Source organism: Schistocerca nitens, chromosome 7, assembly GCF_023898315.1.
Source record: "Schistocerca nitens isolate TAMUIC-IGC-003100 chromosome 7, iqSchNite1.1, whole genome shotgun sequence".
Lineage (NCBI taxonomy): Eukaryota > Metazoa > Arthropoda > Insecta > Orthoptera > Acrididae > Schistocerca > Schistocerca nitens.
The window spans coordinates 266,443,557-266,468,663 of record NC_064620.1 but is presented as its reverse complement, the minus strand read 5'-3'; the positions used below and the strand labels follow the sequence as shown (position 1 = coordinate 266,468,663).

The following is a 25,107-nucleotide window of genomic DNA, read 5'->3' as shown; positions in this document are numbered from 1 at the left end:
AACAACCACCTCTGGCCGTAATAACGGCCTGGATACGCCTGGGCATTGAGTCAAACAGAGCTTGGATGGCGTGTACAGGTACAGCTGCCCATGCAGCTTCAACACGATACCACAGTTCATCAAGAGAGTGACTGGTGTATTGTGACGATCCAGTTGCTCGGCCACCATTGACCAGACGTTTTCAATTGGTGAGAGATCTGGAGAATGTGCTGGCCAGGGCAGCAGTAGAACATTTTCTGTAACCAGAAAGGCTTCTACAGGACCTGCAACATGCGGTCGTCCATTATCCTGCTGAAATGTAGAGTTTCACATGGATCTAATGAAGGGTAGAGCCATGGGTCGTAACACATCTGAAATGTAACGTCCACTGTTCAAAGTGCCGTCAATGTGAACAAGAGGTGATTGAGACGTGTAACCAATGGCACCCCATACCATCATGCCGGGTGATACGCCAGTATGGTGATGACGAATACACGCTTCCAATGTGCGTTCTCCGCAATGTCGCCAAACACGGATGCGACCATCATGATGCTGTAAACAGAACCTGGATTCATCCGACAAAATGACGTTTTGTCATTCGTGCACCCATGTTCGTCGTTGAGTACGCCATTGCAGGCGCTCCTGTCTGTGATGCAGTGTCAAGGGTAACCGTAGCCATGGTCTCCGAGCCGATAACCCATGCTGCTGCAAATGTCGTCGAACTGTTCATGCAGATGGTTGTTGTCTTGCAAACGTCCACATCTGTTGACTCAGGGATCTAGACATGGCTGCACGATCCATTACAGCCATGCGGATAAGATGCCTGTCATCTCGACTGCTAGTGATACGAGGCTGTTGGGATCCAGCATGGCATTCCGTATTACCCTCCTGAAGCCACCAATTGCATATTCTGCTAACAGTAATTTGATCTCGACCAACGCGAGCAGCAATGTAGCGATACGATAAACCGCAATCGCGATAGGCTACAATCCGGCCTTTATGAAAGTCAGAAACGTGATGGTATGCATTTCTCCTCCTTACACGAGGAATCACAACAACATTTCACCAGGCAACGCCAGTCAACTGCTGTCTGTGTATGAGAAATCGGTTGGAAACTTTCCTCATGTCAGCACGTTGTAGGTGTCTCCACCGGCACCAACCTTGTGTGAATGCTCTGAAAAGCTAATCATTTGCATATCACAGCATCTTCTTCCTGTCGGTTAAATTTTGCGTCTGTAGCACGTCATCTTCGTGGTGTAGCAATTTTAATGGCCATTAGTGTATCAATGTGGTTCACGTGTACAGAACAATGAAAGGTTTCTCAGAACACAGTGGAGTGTGAAATGAGTTTTTGGACATTCTGTACATTTTAGAAGGCTCTACAGTAGTACTGACTGCTAAAAATTTACTGCGTGCTCAGCTTGGATTCAAACACCATTGTGAAAGTTACCAGTTACCTAGTGGAGCTGATACTAATATTGGTCTTTTTAGTTATTTTTACATTACATGTGATTTACAAAAATCATTTTCATGGTAAGGTGAGCTACAGTTTCAAATTGTAGTGATTCTAGAATAGTGAAGATCCTATACATTTAATTTACCAAGATGAGATGCTGATGGGCGGTAAGTGACAGCTCCCCAGCCTCAGTACAAAGGCTGAGTACAGAGCTCATCCTCTAGGCAACTGTGGTCAACCTAATAAGAATGTGTAGCATAATCTTGAATTAAGTAGTTCTCAATAATCCATATGTTATACATCCACTAACCACTCAAGATGGCGCGAATATTTTATAAAACTGAGTAGATGATGCATCTTATCTGCACCCCCCACCCCCACGACCTGTGACTAATGCACTTATAAAGGTACTCATTGCTGATGTACTTGATTACAGGTCTGATAGGTCGTGCAACCACAAAAGCTTATAATCAAATGTGAGGTCCAGAAACATCAAGGGAACTAGTGATGTGGGCCCGGCAAATGCCCAGTGGACAGAGCATCCAGAAATGTGCATTTGCCCAGGAATTTGCCCAAAGCAGTTTTAAATGCCCGAAATCCCCATACACAAACGCACGCATGCACATCGCATTGAACAACTGTATAATGATAAGCTGTTTAAAAAAAAAGTCTTTAGTGCATTCTTTGTAATGTAACACAGTATATTATGTGCCAAATCTCTGAATATTACTGAACAATATATTGATAACAAACTGAATGTACTAAACAGCTGGCATGTGTTTTTTCTTGAATTTGAAAGTATTCTTAAATAATAAGTTCCAGTGAAATAAATAAATAAAGGCATTTGAGACAGACTATGGTTTCCTATTCCACTCCTTTCTTTATCTATTATCTGCAATGCTGTGAAGATAAAATGGGAACACTAACATAAAAAAGATTTAATAATAAACAACTGAAGCCTAAGACACTGGAATCGTTCAATTCCAATACTATAGTTGAATTCTTTTATCTTGGCGGCTCGCGCATGACCGCCCAGACGCGGGAGATTGATGCGTTGCCAGTTGCACACGACGCATGCGCCAAGAGAAGCAGCACCATAGTATAGTATAGTTCGCAAGCTTACGTTTAGGGGGGAGCGCGCAGTTTATGAAGTAAAGCCACCACGGCCGCATTAACCCTTTCGCTGCTACAGACACGTGCTCCCCGCATTTCGCGCTGTGCCAACGCCACCTAGGAACAAGGCCTCACATCGTGAGTCTAATGAGCCTGTGACGTCACGGGTAGGGGTCTGAGAAGCTAGGTACCGACAGTCCGACACACGTGATTCGTAGCGTTTCCATGTTGTACTTTGTGCTGTTCGTGAGTGGTTATTTGATCTATACTCAGTTACGATGCCCTGAAGGTGTTGTATGCCGAACTGCAGGGGCAATTACGATAATGGACCTAAAGTCAGTGTATTTTATTTTCCATCTGACGAGAATTTAAGACGAAAATGGTTATCGGCTGTTCACAGACAAGACTGGACACCTAGTAAGCACTCTGTTGTAAGTATCAGTGTATTTGTTTGGTTAGTGTGTCGTAGTTACTTGAAATGTAGTCGAGCTGAACAAAATACAGTAAACAGAAGAATGTATTTATAATCCCATACCTCATTAATTTTCGTTATATGTTTTAAAGAGAACTGTATGCTTGTTTTTAGATATGTGAACTGCATTTCAACAAGGACGATATTTTAAGCAGTACCAGCATGTATGACCCGAAAACTGGTACACTCTTGTCAGCACCGTTGGATCGTCGACGCTTGAGAAAAGGTGAGTTACGAAACACGCTCTTAGTAAAGTACCGAACAACTATCTTTATTTCACTTGTATGCTGTGAGATCGGTTTCATACTTCGTTATTAATTTTTCAGATGCTATCCCATTGAAGTTGCCTGGACTCATTTTTAAAAGTAATTCATGAAATAAAGTTTGTTTATGTTATTATTAAATGGGTAACCTGTAGTGGTATTTTTATTTATACTATACTTATGCAAAAAATTAGAGTAAAGAAAATCTTATCTATAATGATTTTAATTAGGGATGAGTCATGTGCCAATACTGATTCCCCAAGTCCAAGAATCACCGATTCTCTAGGAATCGACTAAAGAGCGCGACATTTATGTTGGCGGCCGAGTTTAGGTTCGTTCTGCACATCTGACGTCAAAAAATACAGTCAGCCAATGAACAGAGAACGACGTTGCCAGGTATCGACTGCAGAGCAGAGCACGGACGAGTGTCTTCAGTTTTAGAAACGTTCAGTCATAAATAAAGTAACAGAACTAAAGCAATGTCTTGATAGCAGACTTTGTTTTTTGGAAGTTTGGAAAAACCATTCTTTATACCAATTGCTTCATTTTCTATTAATTAATTAAACCAAACAAGCAATAAGACTCTTAATTCAGGCGATAGCAAGGAAAGAAATAGTAGGCATCTTCACATACCTTACTGCAGATTATCTACATCATAGAACAGTAATGTAGTGAGTATGAAGCTGTTTAACAAACTGCTTATAGAATGGCTAGAAGCTTTATTTGATTTATTCAAGCACAAGAAGTACAGTTGGTCATCGGTAAATCCTCCCTACTCACTTTAATGTATGAGTCTAAATATCACAGATGGGCATCTTACTTGTCGAGTCATCAAACTGCAGTACGAGAGGACCCAGAAATTCGCAGGGGGCGTTTAGAAAATCGTGCTCTTCAAATTGCTATCCAAGAAAGTGTGGACACACATGCGAAAATGATTTATGCAATATCGTTCGATAGTTTAGAACAAATGAAAACAAAGTTGAGTGAATGTGAAAAGCACAGTGACTGGGTAGTGATAAACAAATCTGACAGTGTGTGCCTAGTGTTACTAAAGCATAATCCTTACCCAAGAATTTTTTGCCACGTAGTTATAAGCAGTGGTTTATTACTCAGTGTCGAATAGTTCTGAGGCTCCTGTAGATAACATTTTGTCTTTAATTGACCAGTTATTGCAAAATTTATTAGAAAAGTTGCCAGGAAACGAAACTAAAATTACATTTTTGAAGGAACAGATTCCATTTTTGAAGTGCAGAAGTTCAACTCAATTTAGGTATGATACTAACTCTATGATAATGTGGTCATTAGTACATTCTATAAGCCCACATGCTTACAAATTTTTGAGGAACACTGACAGTTTTTCTGTGCCTAGTCCTAACACCCTTTCAAGGCTTTGTAGTAAACTCTCAACAAATCGTGTCATTGAACAACAGGGTCATCAGTTTATGAGCTACATCACAAATAAAGTAGGTACTTTATTCTCAGATGATAAAACTGTGCTCCTGTTGATGGATGAAATTCATCTGAAGTCTCAGCTTGATTACAAAGCTGGAAATGTTGTAGGATGTGCCTTTAACACCGAAAATTTTTTGTGTGCAACCAGCGCCTATGTTTTTATGGTTCAGAGCATGGAATCACCTTACAAGGATGTATCTATTCCGCCACTTCATACTATTCAGGTTGATGTTCTGTTCTCTTACATTAAAGGAGTCATTCTTAAATTAGACGCAGTTGGATTTGAGGTGGTTGGTATAGTAGCAGACAATAATGCAATTAATAAGAAAGCAGTGTCTAAGTTTCCTGCGCCTCCAGATGTGAAAATAAAGTATGATCACCCTGTACAGTCTTCTCCAAATCGCCCATTGTATTATTTTGTGGACACTGTCCATATTTTGAAGTGTATCTGCCATAACTGGTTTAACCAAAAGGAGCAGATCTTGTGTTTTCCTGACTTCAGTGACAGTTTGAAGGGAGGTTTGTCTTCTGTTGGAGCACTGAAAGAATTGCACTTGATAGAAAAAGATGAACTACTGCAATATGGCAGTTCCTTAACTTTGAAGTCTCTATTTCCTAACTCAATTGAGCCCCAAAATGTCAAGTCAGTGTTGCGTATTTTCAATGACACGACAGTTGTTGCTTTGGACACATTTGGTTCAAAGAAAGCAATTAGCAACTGGGAAAGTACTGCAACATTGATAAAAATAATAAATCGTTGATGGGATATTGTAAATGTAAAAACATTACTCAAGGGACAGAGGTTAAGAAATATTTTCCAAGAACCTGTGACTAGTAAATCCCATCACATACAAGAATTCTTACAGTGCTTCATCTCATGGTTATGTTCTTGGGAAGAGTGTAGTGATGAAAGAAAACTTACTCGAGAGACACATAGCGCTTTGAAACACACAACTGCTGCTTTGATCGACTTCAATGACTACTGGCTTTCTGAGAAAAACAGATCATATTTGCTGTTAGGAAAAGTACAGACAGACAGTTTAGAAGAAAGGTTTGGCAAACACAGCCAGCGATGTGGGGGAAATTATCATGTTTCTCTAAGAAAAGTTTTTGAAACTGAACAAAAACTAAGGGCACAGTCTATGTTTTCCCTTGTGCTTCGGTCGAAAGTAGTTGGGGATGTTGTTATTAAGACCACTGATATTTTTTCTACTCATATTGAAATTCAGGGATTAAAAGAAACATCAATACCAGAATTTTTAAATGTAGCAATAGATGAAAATGATGTTGATGGAATAGATGAGAATACTTGGCCACTGTTGCATTACATAGCAGGTTACTGCTCACACCAAGCTATTAAAAAAAACCATTGTGAATATTGTAAGGTATTCCTTACTACAGATGAAATTAAGCAGGGTGGTGATGATTTGATTATGGTAAAAGACAGAGGAGGGTTGACATATCCTGCAGATGATGTAGTAGTGTGTATGACATATGTCTATTTAACTCTACAGAAAATTCTGAATTTTATTTTTAGAACAGGCAAATCAGAGAAATGTACTTGTGAAGGTAGCATCCCACAACATTCCCAGCAATCTTTTTTATGGGTTTCACTGTAAAAATACACACTCCATTGATTCAGTCATGAATTGCATACTGTTTTGCTGTGCAAATATTTTGCTAAACAATTACACCAAGAGGAGAAATGATGAAACTACTGTTAAAAAAGTAACTGTGTACAAAAGATTGAAAAAATGTTAAATTATACTGTGGTTGTATATTTTCACTGTTTGAGGCTTGGGAAGATGATGTGAAATAAATGTTTATTTCTATTTTCTGTATTTATTTCATGCACAGTATCCCATACATCTTGTCGGTAAATGTTATGTATTAGACCCCTTCTGCTCTGTTCGATATGGTGCAGCCGTAAACATGAGGCTTTGCTACAGATTAATTTGTTACCACAAATTCTCTGTGAAACCCCAATCTCATAGAATTAGGGGAATAGTCTTTTCTGTTCATCAGTAAATATATAATTAATGCCGCTCCTGCTCTGTGGTTGACAAGTTTTTGTATATATTTTTGTCCAGTCAGTAAATTAATTATTCTCACAAGGAGAACAATTCATTGCTAGTAGCATGTTAGTCTACCATCATCATAAGTAAAAATTAATCTGCAGAACAGGTCCAGTCTGTCAATACAACCAATATTTCGGGGAGGGGGGGAGGACAATACATAACTTTAGCCACTCTTCATTTGAGAGAAATTCTATGCAATTTTATTTGATAATGTTTTTGGAGTTTGGAATAGCAGTGCTTTTTTTCCTCTGGGACAACATTAGTGAACAATAAAAGAATTTTATTGTCATTTAGCTATTGCAGCAATAGACAGTCAAATTACAAATGTTTAAAAAGTATACAGCATGTATACAAAAATTACTATACGCAAATTAAAAAACGTTACAACAGATTTTCCATAAAGTAAAATATTCAAGCTAAAACTATTTGTGTAGTACATCTTAAATAGAAATCATTAAGAAAATTATGGTACACTCACCAAGCAGTTATCACTGCGATATTTAGACTCATACATTAAAGTGAGTAGGGAGGATTTACCGATGACCAACTGTACTTCTTGTGCTTGAATAAATCAAATAAAGCTTCTAGCCATTCTATAAGCAGTTTGTTAAACAGCTTCATACTCACTACATTACTGTTCTATGATGTAGATAATCTGCAGTAAGGTATGTGAAGATGCCTACTATTTCTTTCCTTGCTATCGCCTGAATTAAGAGTCTTATTGCTTGTTTGGTTTAATTAATTAATAGAAAATGAAGCAATTGGTATAAAGAATGGTTTTTCCAAACTTCCAAAAAACAAAGTCTGCTATCAAGACATTGCTTTAGTTCTGTTACTTTATTTATGACTGAACGTTTCTAAAACTGAAGACACTCGTCCGTGCTCTGCTCTGCAGTCGATACCTGGCAACGTCGTTCTCTGTTCATTGGCTGACTGTATTTTTTGACGTCAGATGCGCAGAACGAACCTAAACTCGGCCGCCAACATAAATGTCGCGCTCTTTAGTCGATTCCTAGAGAATCGGTGATTCTTGGACTTGGGGAATCAGTATTGGCACATGACTCATCCCTAATTAAAATCATTATAGATAAGATTTTCTTTACTCTAATTTTTTGCAAAAGTATAGTATAAATAAAAATACCACTACAGGTTACCCATTTAATAATAACATAAACAAACTTTATTTCACGAATTACTTTTAAAAATGAGTTTTGTTTTCTTTTTTTATTACATACTACCCCAAGAACTGACCTCACTAAAAATGTACAATTATGTTTACAATCCAATTTATTTCCCCTACTAACTCTTTCCTAACTCTCAAGGCGCTCCTCCATCTTGGCTACCCAGCCACTATAGAAGCAGTGCTGAAAACACCTTTTCCAATACAAAATATCAGTTTAATTTTTTTTTATAAGTGCTGGTTATCAATTAATCTTTAAAATGCATAAATGTAAATAAAGGTATGAAAGCAAAGGACATTCATGCCGATTTCCAGAATACACTGGGGGACTCTGATCCTTCAACTTTTGCCAAGTGGACAAATCAATTTAAATTTGGTTGGGAGAGCTTAGATGATGATCTTGGCAGTGGTCGGCCAAGATGTGGGACTACTCCACAAATCATTGCAAAAGTGCACAAAATGGTCATGGAGGATCGCCGACTGAAAGTATGTGAAATTGCTCACACTTGCCAGATGTCATCTGAAAAGGTATATCACATTTTAACAGAAGAATTAGAAATGAAAAAATTATCTGCAAGATGGTTGCCACGACTCTTGGTGCTGGATCAAAAATGCATCAGAATGGACATATCGGAACAATGTTTGGCTCGTTTTAGGAAAAACGAACGTTTTTTGCGCTGGTTTGTGAGCACAGATTAAACTTAGGTGCACAACTATACCCCAGAGACAAAACAACAGTAAAAGCAGTGGAAACATGCTGATTCTCTGCCACAAAAGAAAGCAAAGACAATCCTTTGGCAGGAAAGGTCATGGCATCATTGTTCTGGCATGCGAAGGGGATTCTGTTTGTAGATTATCTCCCCACTGGGCAAACAAGAGAATACCATGGCAAAATTACACGAACTAAGGTCTTAATTGATGCCACAATTGCCTTATTCACCTGATATGGCTCCATCACACTTGCATTTCTTCCCAAAACTGAAAATTTTTCTTGGTGGATAAAGATTCACTTCAAACAAAAAATTGATAGCTGGAGTTGACAAGTATTTAGCAGGCCTGTAGGAAACTCACATTTGAGATGGGATCAAGGCACTGGAACATCATTGGACCAAGTGCATTAATCTACAAAGTGACTACATTGAAAAATAAAAAAAATTCTGTGATGTAAGTACTTTTTTGCTATTCCATTGCGATAACTTATCAAACCACCCTCGTACTATTACAGTTAATAGTGAAGATGGTTACACTCAAAATTCATCCTTGAATGACACAATTATCTCAGTCAAACCTGACACAACTTCACCAACATGGTACATAAAATTATTGTGACAGGAAGGACTACATAAAACTGATAAACAACAATAGAAGTACCCCCCCACTAACACACACACAAAACACGTACTACAGTACTACAGACTTGTCTGAAACAGAGTCAGCCACACTGCAGACCTTATAACGAAAGAAAAGTACGAGGTCTGTTTAAAAAAAAAAAAAAATCCAGAGCATTCTCCACAAAAATTTTCATCGCTTACCTTTTACATATTGTGCATTGCCTTCTTTGAAATACTATCCTCCACAATTGAAACACTGCTCTCAACGCCGTTTCCATTTCCGTAAGCAGTTTTGGTGTGCCTCTCCCTGAACTGTGTGAAGTGCAGACTGTGTATTTTCTTTTATTTCATCTACCTTTGCACATCTCCATTCTTTCAACAGAGTTTTCAACTTTGGGTGGGTGGGTGGTTTTTTTTGGGGGGGGGAGGAGGGAGGGAGTGGGAGAGGTGGAGGGAGGGGGGAGAGAGAGAGGGGGGGTTTGGGGGGGGGGAGGGAGAGGGAGAGGGGGAGGGGGAGGAAGGGGGGGGAGAGAGAGAGTGTACAGTGATTTCCTTTTCTGTGCAACAGTTATGCACTAACAGGGATGAAACTGCAAGTGTGTTATCAAGATGCATGAACCATGAATTGTCTTGCCACATTTCAGGCTCTTTCATAAACACATTTTCTTGCAGGTGTCGCAACACTTTCTGATAGTACTTTCGATTAACAGTTTGTCCCTGCGGCACGAATTCATGAAGAAGTAATTCCTCAAAGTCATACAATACTATCAGCTTGGCTCTGACATTTGACCTGACATGAGGAGCTTTTTTTGGTCTTGGAGAACTTTTCCCGACCCATTCTGCAGATTTAACCTTGGCCTCAACATCAAAACTACAGATTAACATCTCATCACCAGTTGTGATTCCCTTAAGGAACATCTCATTTGCATGATCAAACCACTCTTCACAGATTGTGAGGCGAAGGTCTTTCTCATCTTTACTCATTAGCCGTGGGACAAACTTGGCGGCAATATGATGCATTCCAAGATGCTGTGTCAGGATTTCATGACATGATCCATTTGAAATGTTACGTTCTTCTGTAATCTCTCAGACAGTCACTCTTTGACTGGCATGCACAAGTTCACTGACACTCCTGACAAGAGCATCATCGGCAGACGTCAAATGGTGTCCTGAACAAGGGCCATTTTTAAACCCTCTAAGCCATTTGTAATACCGAGTATGGCTTAAGTACTCATCGATGTAGGCTTCCTGCAACATTTGGTGTGTGTCTGTTAAGTTTTTCTTGAGTTTCACACAAAATTTAATACAGACCATTGCTTCTATAACTCTGCCATCTAGGAATACGCAAGCTTTGCGACACAACGTTTTACTCAATACAGCACTGAGCAATAACAGACATATAACAATGAAACTTCCAGCAGTTACACATTAAACACAAGAGTGAGTAGGGATGACAACCACATTTCACTCTCACACACCATTGACGCGAAATTATGAATGTTCCGGAATGTTTTGAACAGACCTCGTATACATAAGACCCTACAAAGTTTCTGCAATATAAAGCTCTATATGAACAGGATAAAACCTGATGAAACCGAAATTCTGACATTAGCCACAACTGGGCACTGAAATAAACGCAATGGCAAAAAGTGAATATTTGTGCTGACTGTGACTCCGACCAGGATTTCCCGCTTTATGCGAGCTGTTGCCTAAATCGTTCTGGCTATCCAAGCATGATTCAAGTTATCTTAACCGTTTGGCTATCTGAGCACACTTCACATCCATCCAATATTTTCAACTTGTTGCACACAACGTATGTAGTGCCCTTGTACATTACCCCACTGCTCACAGCCTCACACTGACTCCCACAAGAGGTTGGGTGAAGAATGCATCTACACTGAATGGTCATTTACCCCTTAACATAAAACCACAAGTTATCTCGTTTTCATTATTTTCACAGAAACTGAAAATCCCAAAAATACTGAGGCAACTTAATAAAATACCTTCGGAAAATAAAAACCTGTCTATATCCATTTAAGCACTGATAGTTAAGTGTTTGGTTGTTAGAGAGCATCTGGCCCTACATTTGTAGCCTAGCTGTTATCTCTTGTTGACGTGGTTGCCACTAGATATTTGTCTTTACTGTGTGCAGATTTGACCACTCGATAACAAAATGTTGCACTTTCAGTTTCTCTCTTGTATTGTTGTTTAGGCGATGCTTTCAAAAGAGCATGGTTATAGTGATCCTAAGTTTGAAACTGAATATAGTGGTTCAGGAAGTGAAGAATTGTGTGATGTAACTTCATTCGAGACTGAAAGTGACAACAGTTTGTCAGTTGAGTGACAAGTGCTCACCAATAGTACGAGTTAAATACATTCAATGTACTCCAGCCAGCTCTTCCAAGATTTACCGGGTGATCAAAAAGTCAGTGTAAATTTGAAAACTTAATAAACCACAGAATAATGTAGATAGAGAGGTAAAAATTGACACTCATGCTTGGAAAGACATGGGGTTTTATTAGAACCACCCCATACTGCTAGATGCGTGAAAGATCTCATGTGCGCGTTGTTTGGTGATGATCGTGTGCTCAGCCGCCACTTTCGTCATGCTTGGCTTCCCAGGTCCCCAGACTTCAGTCCGTGCGATTGTTGGCTTTGGGGTTATCTGAAGTCGCAAGTGTATCGTGATCGACTGACATCTCTAGGGATGCTGAAAGACAACATCCGACGCCAATGCCTCACCATAACTCCGGACATGCTTTACAGTGCTGTTCACAACATTATTCCTCGACTACAGCTATTGTTGAGGAATGATGGTGGACATATTGAGTATTTCCTGTAAAGAACATCATCTTTGCTTTGTCTTACTTTGTTATGCTAATTATTGCTATTCTAAACAGATGAAGCACCATCTGTCGGACATTTTTTGAACTTTTGTATTTTTTTGGTTCTAATAAAACCCCATCTCATTCCAAGCATGCGTGTCAATTTGTACCTCTCTATCTACATTATTCCGTGATTTATTCAGTTTTCAAATTTATACTGACTTTTTGATCACCATATATATAGCTACATAGAAACTAAAAAATTACTTCAAGTTTCAGGATATTTTAATCAAAGTCCAGTGCATGAGTTCACTGAGGATTTTACTATAGGTGATCTTCCAATTTTTTGTAATTCATTATTCTGAGCTTCAAAAGCTACCTTTGTATGTCTATATATAATGTCATTCATGATAGAATGATTGGATGATTTTCATCAATAAGAATTTTTTTAACTTGTCCGAAAGAACAGACACCACACACATTAAGATAAAATCTGCTTCAGTGGGGTGAGGGAAGAGGACTAGAGAGTTTATGAAAAGGGGTACAGTTACCCAGAATCCTGGGTTAGGGGAGACTTGTCGGACAGTAAGTCTCCCCTGAAGATGAACAGATTTCCCATCCCATATCCATATATGCCCTGAATTCTGCAAGCACACTCATGAACCACAAAATATTGTTTCTACCAAGAATGACCAAACACATCCCCCAGCCAAGGCATCAGTTGTCTTTCACTATGTCATGAAAAGAGGAAAAGTAGTGTTCCCCTAAACATCCAATATATGAAATATCTGGGGCTCCATCCTTATACCATGTGGAAGATCCTACATTATCTGATGAAAAGTATCTGGATACCCTTATGCAATGCGGAACTGGCCACTAAATGTCATGAGAGGTGGACCCACCAGTGTAAAAGGAGGCAGGGAGTCTTGAGTTGTCAGTACAGAAGTGTTAAAAACAGAATGGATCAGTCAGGGGAGCTCAGTGAATCTAAATGTGGCCTAGCCATTGGATATCACTCAAGTAACAAATCTATCACAGACACTTCAAGCAGCCCGAGGGGCATTCCGTGTCAAATTGCCTAATTTCAGAACGTTTTCCTGCTCGACCATCATGGATTTCGATGAAATTTTATGTGAACACTGAGACATGTCCCTAATGAACACGTGAAGTTTACTGTTTATTGAAGCAATGCTGGCTGAGATATAGTCACTTGATTGACTCCATGCGCGCCTTTGTGCAGTGCAGAGCAAGTGTGAATTTCTGGTGGCTTTCAGCTGTTATATCATGGGTAGTATTTTGTTGATAAGAATGAAATTTGTCCATCATGTACAACTTTACAGGTTCTCTTAAAAATAATAATGAAAAAATTACAAGCCATATTCAGAAAGAAAATTTTAGGCAAAAATAACCCGAAAAAATTGGTGGCCAAAAAATTCAAAGTTTGGCTTCTTATATCTCACGGACAAAAGGTATGACAAATGTGGAACTTGGCATGCAATAAACTAACAGCCCACAGTTCTCAAATATATAGTTTCATTTACATACCATTTCCAGTACTGAATACATTAAGTGAAAAGTTGAAGAGTGGTATTTGCAACCTGATTTTGCAAAAAAAAAAAAAAAACTACATTCTACAAAACTTCGCAAACTGGGCTCATAAGTAAAATCACAGTTTTAACCACAAAAAATGAGGATTTGATTATCTAATGTGGGCTAACAATGTTAGATAATCTGAATCAGAGTTCAGTTCAAAAATTGCGGCTATTCACAAATGTAAATGAAATACTATAGAGAAGAATGATGATGATGGTGATGATCATCATCATCAGCACTCTGCCCATAGGCAGTTTTTCATATGGTAACTTCCGGTGCTATCCTGCCTTCTGCCACCCTCTTCACATCTGTGTGATTCCCGTTTGCCTTTATGTCACCTCCTCCTTCCTCTCAATTCCCCTATAAACTAGACTTTCCAAAGTGTCTGTTAACAAACAATCCTGTCTCAATCAATGTCCCATCCAGTTCTTCTTTTCTCTTATAACCTGCGGCAGTCTTCTTCTCTCACCAACCTTTTCCAGTGCTATTTCGTTAGTCACTCTTTCCCTCCAACTTATGCTCTCCACCCAGTGTCTACACTCCAGACAAAACACTTGTTAAGTCTTTTCCTCAGACCATTATTTAGTTTCTCTTCTTCCTAATGAATACCTCCTTTGCTACAGCAATGTAAGTTTTCACCTCCTGACGGTATCTCGAGTCTTTAGTGATCTTGCTTCCAAGACGTTTAAATGCACTTACTTAGCTAATAATAACTTGTCCTGTCTTAATATTTGTTGGACTCCCTCCTTTTCTGATCACCACACTCTTTGCTTTTGCTGTGTTGATCTCATCTCATATACCACACAAGCTTCATTCAGATAGTTTAATGTTTTATTTAGTTTGTTCACCTTCTGCCACTAATACCATGTCATTAGCACCATGTCATTTCCACTAACACATACTCCTCTTTCTTCCATCTACACTTTTCAATATAATCTCTCCAAGGTATCAGTTTAACAATAAAGGGGAATGGCAACAACCTTGTCTAATGCCCCCTCCAATGCTACTTCCTTCCAACATTTCATTTCCAATCTTTATTCTTCCTTTCAGTTGCAAATATAGATTGATACCAGTCATCTCTCCTTCCAGTCTACTCCATTTCTCTTCAAAATATTCATTCCACTGTACTATGTCAAAAGCTTTTTCAAATCACTAAAAACAGCATAAATTTCTCTACCTTTCTCTTTCTCTCTCTCTCTCTCACGGATGGTTATACTTTTAGACATTGTTATCCAACAATTTGTAATCTATGAAAGAACTAAAATAAATATGAAAACTAATCTTGAAGCTTAGTCTTTTGTTTTTGTGTGTGACCCTTCAAGACACATCAAGAAGATATATGCCAATAAAATTTTAAATAATGGCATAAATGGTTGGTGTTCTGGGCCCAAAATTTTTCTAAGTGGCTGGTCCTCAAAGTGTTACATTTTGAATGAGAGTCAAACAACTCATCATTTAAGAAATTCATTGCACATTCTCACATGTAACATAATTCACCTTATGTAAAAGGAAATTTTCTTTGAAAGCAAAATTCCTCAAACCACCATTCACAAAAATTTCCCACAACCTGTTATAAATATAAAAAGTTGTAATGTCATGCCCACTGAAAGCATGTTTGTTGTTAAGAAGTATTGCATTTTCATTCTAAAGCTTTTCACACATTTTGCTTTTGGCAGACACTTGTGTGTGCACTGTGTTTTGCTGTTGTAATGGCACATTTTCTTTGCAACTAAAGTTTTATTTTGGCGTTATTCTCTCATTTATGTTTTATTGCTTCTGTATTATTCTGCAATAGCAGGCTAAAATAAAACTCTCTGTTAGAATATCAGTTCTTACCAGCCAAAATTACAAAAAATTAAGAGAAAATTAAAACAATGAAAAATTTTTGGAATTCTAAAAAATTCCCAGGTTTTTTCCCAATCAATGAATTCCTATGTTTTTTTCCAGGGCATATACACCCCCCCCCCCCAACTATTAAGCTTCTATTCAGCATACTTTAGCTGCAAGAGAAATTAGGCTGATAGTCCTATGCTCTACACATGTTTTGGTATTTCTCTTTTTCTGAATTGGCATCATCAGACCATTCCCATTTTTTGTATATCTCATTACAGAAGTAGACTACTTCCTTCCTTCGTATTTCCCAAACTCTTCAACACTTCTGCAGGTAAGTTATTGATTATACATGCCTTCCACTTCTTCATCCCCATCAGTGGCTTTTCTACTTCTGCCTCAAGATGCTATATCCCTTTCCATCTTACAGCATCCTCTTCAACCTTGATTTCACTTGGTATTTGATCCATCTTATACAATATTCTATACATTCTTGTCATCTGCTCAAAACCTCCTGTGGTTCTTCAGCCAATGTACAATAAGCTGTTTCCATTTCCATTAGTCTTCCTTCTTTTCTTTCAAAAAAATCTCCCCAACAAACCTGTAATTTCATACTTTCTCTCCATTTTCTCTATTTTCTTGCATTTCTCTTCCATCCACCTTCCTCTTGCTTCTTCAGTTTCTCTTCTTAATTCATTATTCAGTTTCTTGCATCTCTTTACACCTTCTCCATTTTCCCACTTTCTCTGTTCTTCCATTTTTTTCATAATGTTTTCTGTTATCCATTCTTTCTTGATACTTTTGGACACCAATTCTTTGGCAGAGTCCATCCCTCATTTTTATCCATTTGTCATTTACACATTCTTCAACTCTACCTCTTTCCCATTCTTCCATAAACCTCTCTTCCAACTCTGAAGCCTTACCTCCCTCCTTCCAAGTTTAATATTTCTTTTGCTCTACTTCTTCAAACTTTCTGCAACTTTACTTGGTATTTCTCCCACTATGAGGTTGTGGCCTGAATTTATGTCTGCTCCTGGGTAAGCATTGTCATTCTTCAGACATTTGTGAAACCTTTTCTGTATCAGGATGTTGGCCAATTGATATCTTTCCCTATTCAAATTTGAGATCCATGGATACTGTCTCTTTTTACGACTTTCAAATAATGTGGTACTCCACTACTAAAGAGCTTTCTTTGTAGCAGCTAATTAGCCAATCAGCTCTCTTATCTCTTATCAATTTTCCTACTGTATATTTGTCCCTTTCTTCACCCACCATCGCATTCCAGTTCCCCATAATAATAAAATATTACCTTACGTTCGTAAACTAAAGTTATATAAAAATGTAATGGGTACTTAGTACTTCACATTCTGAAAAGTCATTTAAGAAGCTGTGGGAAGACCACAGATTCCAGAAAATTATTTAATGATGTGCTAAATCCTGAATACTGCATGCAGTAATTAGGACAAGTTTCACTATCTGTGCAGAGGACTGTTTAAGGTGCTGTTTCTATCAAGTAGGCAGTAGTTTTGGCAGCTGACACAGCCTACTTCCTCATCGGAAAGTACTGAGAGCAGTACCTTAGCCACGTCAGCAGTCTGCAATGACAAGTGGGCCGCATCAACCTTGCGGTCCAGCCACAGATCACAGTACACTACTGTTACTAAACCTGGTGTCTGCTACCAAAGTATTGTTTATAGTTGTAGAAGACAAAAAGTTAGTGGAAAAAGTGTTGCAAGGTCCCATGCATTTTTTGATGTAGCTAGTGCTGTGTATAAAGATCAAAAGAGAATTTGTTCAGAGATCAATTAAGAATAATACTTTATTTACACTACTTGTGCAATTTATTGGCAATGCATAGGGACAAGAAAATTAACTGTCAGTTTTTTAGCAAAAAATTTTAAGAGATATCACAAAATCTGTACTTCAGCTGTATAAAAATATTATGATTCTGGTAATGACAGTTTACTAACAATCGTAACTTGCAATTAATTGTTAAAATTGTATTTTGTCTTCTACATTCCTTAAGGCTGAAGTTCGTATATAATTTTAAAATAATGGTTTATTTCCCGAGTAATAAAATTTGATGTGAAAATAAAGCACTAAATATGGCCAAAACCAACATTGCATTTGGAAAAAAAAACTGATTTTAGAAAAAAAAACAATGAATTTAGCAAAAAAGTAACACTGAATTTGGCAACAAATGACGACAAAACTGTCAAAAAACAATGAGGAATTCGGCAAACAAATTACCAAATTTATGAAAAAAGCTGAATCTCTCAAAAAACCAACACTGCCAAATTTGGCAAAAATGAATAACACTTAAGTTGTAAAAACACAGAATCTGACAAAAAAGCACCAAATTTGGGAAAAAAATTACATCTACTTTGGAAATAAAGATATTAAATTTGCAAAAAATAGCACCAAATTTGGCAAAAAATAACACTGAATTTGGCAAAAATGACACTGAATTCAGGAAAAACTGGAAAAAAAAAAAAAACGGGAGAGAGAGAGAGAGAGAGAACACCGAATTTGACAAACCGGCATCGAATCTTTTAAATAAAGTAACCAGATTTGTTAAAAAGCAATGAATTTCATGAAAAACAAAACATTTATCAAATATGGAAAAAAATAAAAAATAATGTAGAAAAAAGTAACAGCAAATTTGACAAATAATAACAACAAATTTGGCAAAAAATACCACGGACTTTGGCCATAAAATAAAATGATTTTTTCCTAGCTATCTTATGGGTACTAATACCAGGACTGTTTTGCAGTGCTACTGCCCCTGCGAGGTTGTTGAAATAGTTCAAGTATGAGTCTCACACAAGGAAACTTCCTACACTGGTAAAAACTGCCACTCCTAGCAAGTGGTATTAGGTTTTTAGATGGTGGTGTCCCAACTTGCTCTTTGTCATAATAGGATTTGCTACTGCTCTCCAGGAAAGCATCCCAGGTAAGTAGATTGTGCAAACAAGAAGTTCCAATGATTAAATCCATTATTGTAACAGGCTTTACAGCAATCAGCATATAAAAATGTGAAATAGCTGACTTAATAATGTAAAGACATTTTCAGACATTCCACAAGCTCAGCAGAGATAATACAAATTGCTTTCTTGTTGGTGACACTCGCAAATGGCTGAGAATAGGATTTCATCATGTTGAATACCAACAGAAATACCTCAGCCCCTACAAGAACACTTGGTAAAATGATGTCAAAATTTGGCAGTTTGCAAGGAGGTTGAAACATAATGCCACTTCTAAAATGTTGCTCTATATTATTCTTGTGAAAAATTCTGCTGTCATCTTCCTTCCTAGAGACAACATCAGCAAACGTGAACTTTTGGCTAGCACTGACAACAGCAAGCAACACAAAGGACAAAAAATGTTTGTAATTACAGGACATGGAGCCACTATTGGCAGGAGAAAATATTTGCACACACTTTACATCGATACCTCCAACACAATTTGAGAAATTCCTTTTGTGCTGAAACAGATGCACTAATTTGTTTCAAAGTACTGACAGCATATTTATAATATTCTGCTGATGCATCTGTATGATATTCTGAATGCAAACACTAACGTTCTAAGTGACTCTCCTGTTGCCATGCATCTAAAAACAAAACAAAATAAAAATTCAAAGATCGAGACACATATGGGATTCGAAGTTATACATAACTGCACTTTCTAATTTAGAATGGGGTGCAACATAATGATTTGCTAATAGTTAACATAGACACACTGCATGTCAAGACTGTACGAGAAGATGAAGGAACATTACGGATGCTATAAAAGAGGATAAAAAGGGAAAAGTAACTTCAAGTCAATGGAAGAAATGACCACTGGCTGATAAGTCAACATTTCTTGGAAGAGTGGACCATAAGAGAGAGTACGTTATTGTTCACCATTGTCTGTACCCTTAACTTTCATTATTAATCATGGAATTGTAGATCACTTCATAACGAATTAAATTGTCAGTTTCATTTTACCTTACAGAAGTTTATTGAACATTCAGCTTTCTGATGTCAGTATTCAGAAGAATATGAAGATGATAAAATCACTGCAGAGGAGCACCCATCAACACAGAATGAGGATACCGTTCTTGATTCTTTTCCATCCACCAGTAAAAGGCAGAAACAAAATGGTAAAATTTATAACTTCTGGAAAATAGGTGCATCAAAAGAGAAAATAATATTCAGAATTTCAAAGAGACACCTGATGACAATGTCAATTTTTTTCTTCAGAAGTATAACAATGTGATTTCATCAAAAAGGCAAAAATGATGCTACTGAAGATGATTTTTGATCTGGGAAATCGTAACAAACAATCAGCATGCTCAGCATCCCCAACTATTAGTACTGCAACACCTTTATTGTTGCAAAATGTGCATTTTACTAATGATCATTCAACTAAATGTAACTGATTATTCACAAGCCGACAGAGTAATAAATTTCATTTTATTGTTAATGGTTACCATTGTTCAACAACAAAAGGATAAATAAACTACCGCACCTTCTCTCCTGCCCTCCGTCTAAATTGGAACACTTCACTGTTCGCCACTCCCACCACACTATCCCTCCCCCTCCCTGCCCCAGCCTTCTCCATACCCCCACCCAGTCACCACTCCCATCATGCACTGGTGCTGCTGCTCGCAGTGCAGTTTCAGCTCTCTCAGACTGCAGACGTGTGTGCAAGTTGTGTTTGCGTGAGCGTGTGTGTCTTCTGGTGACAAAGGCCTTAATGGCCAGAAGCTATGATTGTGTGAATCTTTTTATTGTGCCTATCACGACTCAGCATCTCTGCTATATGGTGAGTAGCAACTTTCCTTCTCTGGTATTTTTTTCAGAATAGGGAGATACAAAGAATTAAAGTGCAATAAAAACAAAATGCTGAAAGAGGTCAGCTATGTGGATGAAACACTCTCAGTCTCCAAGCCTCATCAACCGAGATAAAATTCTCATGCTTTCAGCAGCTGTGATTACTACTAATCTCAGGAGTTATAACTTCCGATAGCTTGTATAGGCAAGGTGTTTGCCTTACACGTGAGAAGCTGCAGTGTTCAAAATATTCCAGAAGCAAACGAAATCAACATGTGAACATGAAGATGATTTGTGCAGCCCTCCACATATATGATGACAACAGCAGGCATGGAGCGGCCAGAACCATAGTTAAAACATCTGCTCCCACCAACCTGTTTCCATTTAGTGTCTGAAGCCAACCTCCACAATGTGGAAAGTGTGTTGTCCTGTTCTGTGTTGAAGTTACCACGCTTTATTCAAATCTTTGCTGTTTTTTTTTATAGTAGACCGCCAAGATGTAGCCACCTGTGTCAAGATCCTTCTCTCCTCAGGTAGTATTGTGTGAACACTCTTTGCGCCATGTTCTTACAAACCTGATTTGTCTAGTTCTCTTTGTTTTATATGGTGCTGTGTTCAGGTTGGATCTGGCAACTTTGGGAATGGTTTGTTCTATGTAAATACTGCCATATTCACATAAATAAAACAGCTACTCACCATACAGCAGAGATGCTGAGTCGCAGATAGGCACAACAAAAAGACTGTCAGCACGTAAACTTTCAACCAAAAAGACCTTCATCAGAATTAAACACACACACTCTCACACAAATGCAACTCACACACACACACGACTACAGTTTCTTGCTGCCGGGGTAGCTATCCTTTTCATAAAATTGAAATTCAAATTTACTGTATGATGGATTTGAAGTGGAAAATTTTATAGACAGGAGTGGAGAGGAAAGACAAACACTGCATACCATAAGGGCTGTTTTAACAAATAATTCGACTGTAAAGATGGAAAACAAATGAAGGTCATTTTAAAGCAAGGCAGATTTTTGTGTGTATTTATTAAAGCCATGAAAGAAGATAGAACAATCCTTCTGGCTTAGACTTTTATATTACGAGGGTGGTTTGAAAAGTTCTCAGAACGGAATAGCAAAAAAGTACTTACGTCACTGAATTTTTTTTATTTTTCAATGTAGTCTCCTTGTAGATTAATGCACTTGATCCAATAATGTTCCAGAGCCTTGATCCCATCTCAAAAACAGTTTCCTCCAGGCCTGCTAAATAGTTGTCAACTCCAGCTATCAATTTTTTGTTTGAAGTGAATCTTCGTCCACCACGAAAAATTTTCAGTTTTAGGAAGAGATGCAAGTCTGACGAAGCCATATCAGGTTAAGAAGGTAGTTGTGGCAAGAATTCATAGTTCGTGTAATTTTGCCGTGGCGACGGCACATGTGTGAGGGCGCGCATTGTCTTGATATCACTTTCTTCCTTGCTAAACCTGGCTTTTTTCGTGTATCTTTTGCTGCTGTTTGTCCAGGAAGTTAGGCCGGTGGGGAGATAATCTACAAACAGAATTCCCTTCACATACCAGAACACTGATGCCATGACCTTTCTTGACGAAGGATGGTCTCTGCTTTCTTTGGTGGCAGAGAATCAGCATGTTTCCACTGCTTTTACTGTTGTTTTGTATCTGGGGTATAGTAGTGCACCCATGTTTCATCTGTGCTCACAAACCGGCGCAAAAAATATTCGTGTCTCCTAAAACGGGCCAAACATTGTCCCAATATGTCCATTCTGATCCATTTTTGATCCAGCATCAAGAATCGTGGCAACCATCTTGCAGACTTTTTTTTCATTTCTAATTCTTCAGTTAAATGTGATATACCTTTTCAGATGACATCTGGCAAGTGTGAGCAATTTCACATACTTTCAATCGGCGATCCTCCGCGACCATTTTGTGCACTTTTGCAATGATTTGTGGAGTAGTCACACATCTTGGCCGACCACTGCGCAGATCATCATCTAAGCTCTCCCGACCAAATTTAAACTAATTTGTCCACTTGGCAAAAGTTGAAGGATCAGAGTCTCCCAATATATTCTGGAAATCGGCATGAATGTCCTTTGCTTTCATACCTTTATTTACAAAGTACTTAATCACTGCTCGAATCTGGATTTTTCCATCTTCGCAAATCACTATGCGGGAACAACAACACAGCAATGTCACCGCCACAGCTTTCTTCCAAGAGCACTGATGTGGCATGTGTTTACAGGCAACAGGCAAATGACTATCAAGTGAACAACTCATTGCACTAGTGCTTATCTCTTGTGGTGATTCCAAGAACTTTTCAAAACACCCTCATAGAATTCCCTGCAGAGTGCACAGGAAACCATCTGCAACATCTTTTTTATTGCAGGTATCCTTAAACATCTCTCTTGAATGGTACATTCTGGGCTGAGAATGCTATTCTTCAAAACTTGTCACAGCCCTAGGTCTTAGAGTGTTTAAGACCACTCTCTTGTGCACAGCATAGTGGAATTTATTGGTCAGTTTCCTGTACACTGTACGACTGAGCTGACCATCTGCCTTGTGCTCAACAAGCACAATCAAGAATGTTAGCTTGCCCTCCCTCTCCAACTTGACTGTAAATTCATTGGCATGATCCATTAACTGCTGCGGTGCCAGTTCACAATGGCAACATTAAGAAGTCATCATCAATATACCAGTGAAAAGAAGACAGTCATTGTGGCACGGGAATGAGAGCTACTTCTTTTAAATGTTCCAAGGATAGATTCACCATGACTGGCCACAGTGGCAAGTCAATGAGTCCATTGCTGTACCATCCATCATTTCATAATATTACTGTGTTACAGGAAATACATTGTCAGTAGAGTATGACAAAACAATTTGATGATATCAGCTGCTAGCCTCACGGCCAACAGATCCAACACGTCTTGTTAAGGAAACTTCATAAGAAGTGACACCAAATCAAGACTGATCACGACAAGCAAGTCTACCATCAGCTTCTGAAGCATCTCCAGAAATTTATGCGAATTAACATGGTACTTGCAGTGTCCAACCTTGGAAACTAGTAACAATGTCCGATGTTTAGCCTATCTGCAAGCAGGTGAGATGACGGCACTAGCAATGGATCGGAGAAAAACTAGTCCATTATGAATTCACCTGAGCAATCCATATTGCCTGGGTAGTTAGGCAAAATGTGACATTACGTTCTTAACTAGATTATCTAGCACAGCCAACACCTCAAAAGGTACTCTTCCATATTAAGTACCACCATAGCATTTACTTAGTTGGTTGGGAAGATAGCCACAGCTCTCAAACCCAAGAAACAGGCACTGACACTGGCATTCCTCTGCACTAATGTTAGATTTTGTCTTCATTAGAAAATGGATAGTATCCAATTTAACATTCTCTGCATTGTCCTGGGAGAGATGCCTTGTAGACTGTTCTATTCTGCTGCCTAATATTGGCAGCTATAGTGGGTTTGAAGAAAAGTTGTACTATTTGCTCAGTGCTGAAACAAAGCCGCTGATGTAATCCCAACTAGAAAGACTGACCACTATCCTGAACTCCTTACCACCCTCCAAAACGGCTTGTCTGTGACTTGATCATTCATATTTGATATGTTGTTAAATCATCACCTGCCACTTACTGGGGTGCTATTGGTCTTCCATTACTAGGTCAACCAATTCCTAATCAAATGGCAAAAAGGCTGAAGGCAAAATATACAGTGATGTAGTAGGCTTTTAGCATTGGCCTCAACCTTATACCTGCTTTGATATACATTCCATCTCTTGATGGTGCAAGCTTAAATTCAGCACACCTCTACAACATTCTGGACACTGCTGCTTCAGGTATCAAGGCAAAAACCTAGCATATCTCAATAGTCAGGAGCTTAACTCCTGATGGTTGTGACAACTGTCAAAAACTCAAACATTTAATCTAATCTAAACTGATGCAACTTGAAAACTAAGTATATTTTATCCAGCTAAGGTTTTCATTAGATTTAGGTGTGTTCCTAAGTATTAGGCTTTCCATAACAATAAGTACATTAGGCTTCCTTGGATTGAAGCTGGAAGGTAACAGAGACGGTCACTGTTTAAAACTGAATAAATTTTCAACTACCACATACTACCCAATATGACTAAGCGAACTCACTTGTCTTCCTCATTAGAATCTACTGCATTTGCAAGTTCAACAAAATTGTCTTCCAGTTGATTTTCAGGGTCATCAAAATCAAAATCATCATCCATTGCAGCAACAACATCAGGATCAAGTTCTAATCGAAGACCTGAAACAATTCATTCTATTAGAAATTGTGGGAACTTCTTAATACCTTAAATTCACAATCATGATTAATCATTCCTGGCACTCTTCTATACATTAACAGCATACATAAACATGCAATTTTATTACAGATATGGATAATGAAACCATGCAGACATCAACAGTATGCTAGGATCACAAATGATGGCGGTAGAGTTCAGGCTAGTAAATTTTTATTTCGTTTGTTGCTTGTTGTCATGGCTGATGGAGGTGATAAGCGATAAATTATACACAAGCAAGTGAGAGACATACTTTGCAAGATACACACTTTCATCAAGCGCATAGCATGTGTATGCGCATACCACAACTGTTCCTTGGAACTGGTAACAATGCAATTACCATCTGTTTCTCGACCTGTGTGAACTGCCATCATTTGTGAATCACACTACAG

General features: G+C 38.3%; 1 protein-coding gene across 2 annotated transcripts in view; it reads right to left on the bottom strand.

Moving 5' to 3' along the window:
* Positions 1-25,107, bottom strand: part of LOC126195166 (protein LTV1 homolog) — a 56,462-nt gene that overhangs the window by 19,976 nt on the left and 11,379 nt on the right. For both annotated transcript variants that reach the window (XM_049933677.1, XM_049933679.1), the window contains exon 5: positions 24,549-24,681. In XM_049933677.1, the coding sequence (XP_049789634.1) occupies positions 24,549-24,681 (133 nt within the window). The remainder of the gene's footprint in view (positions 1-24,548; positions 24,682-25,107) is intronic.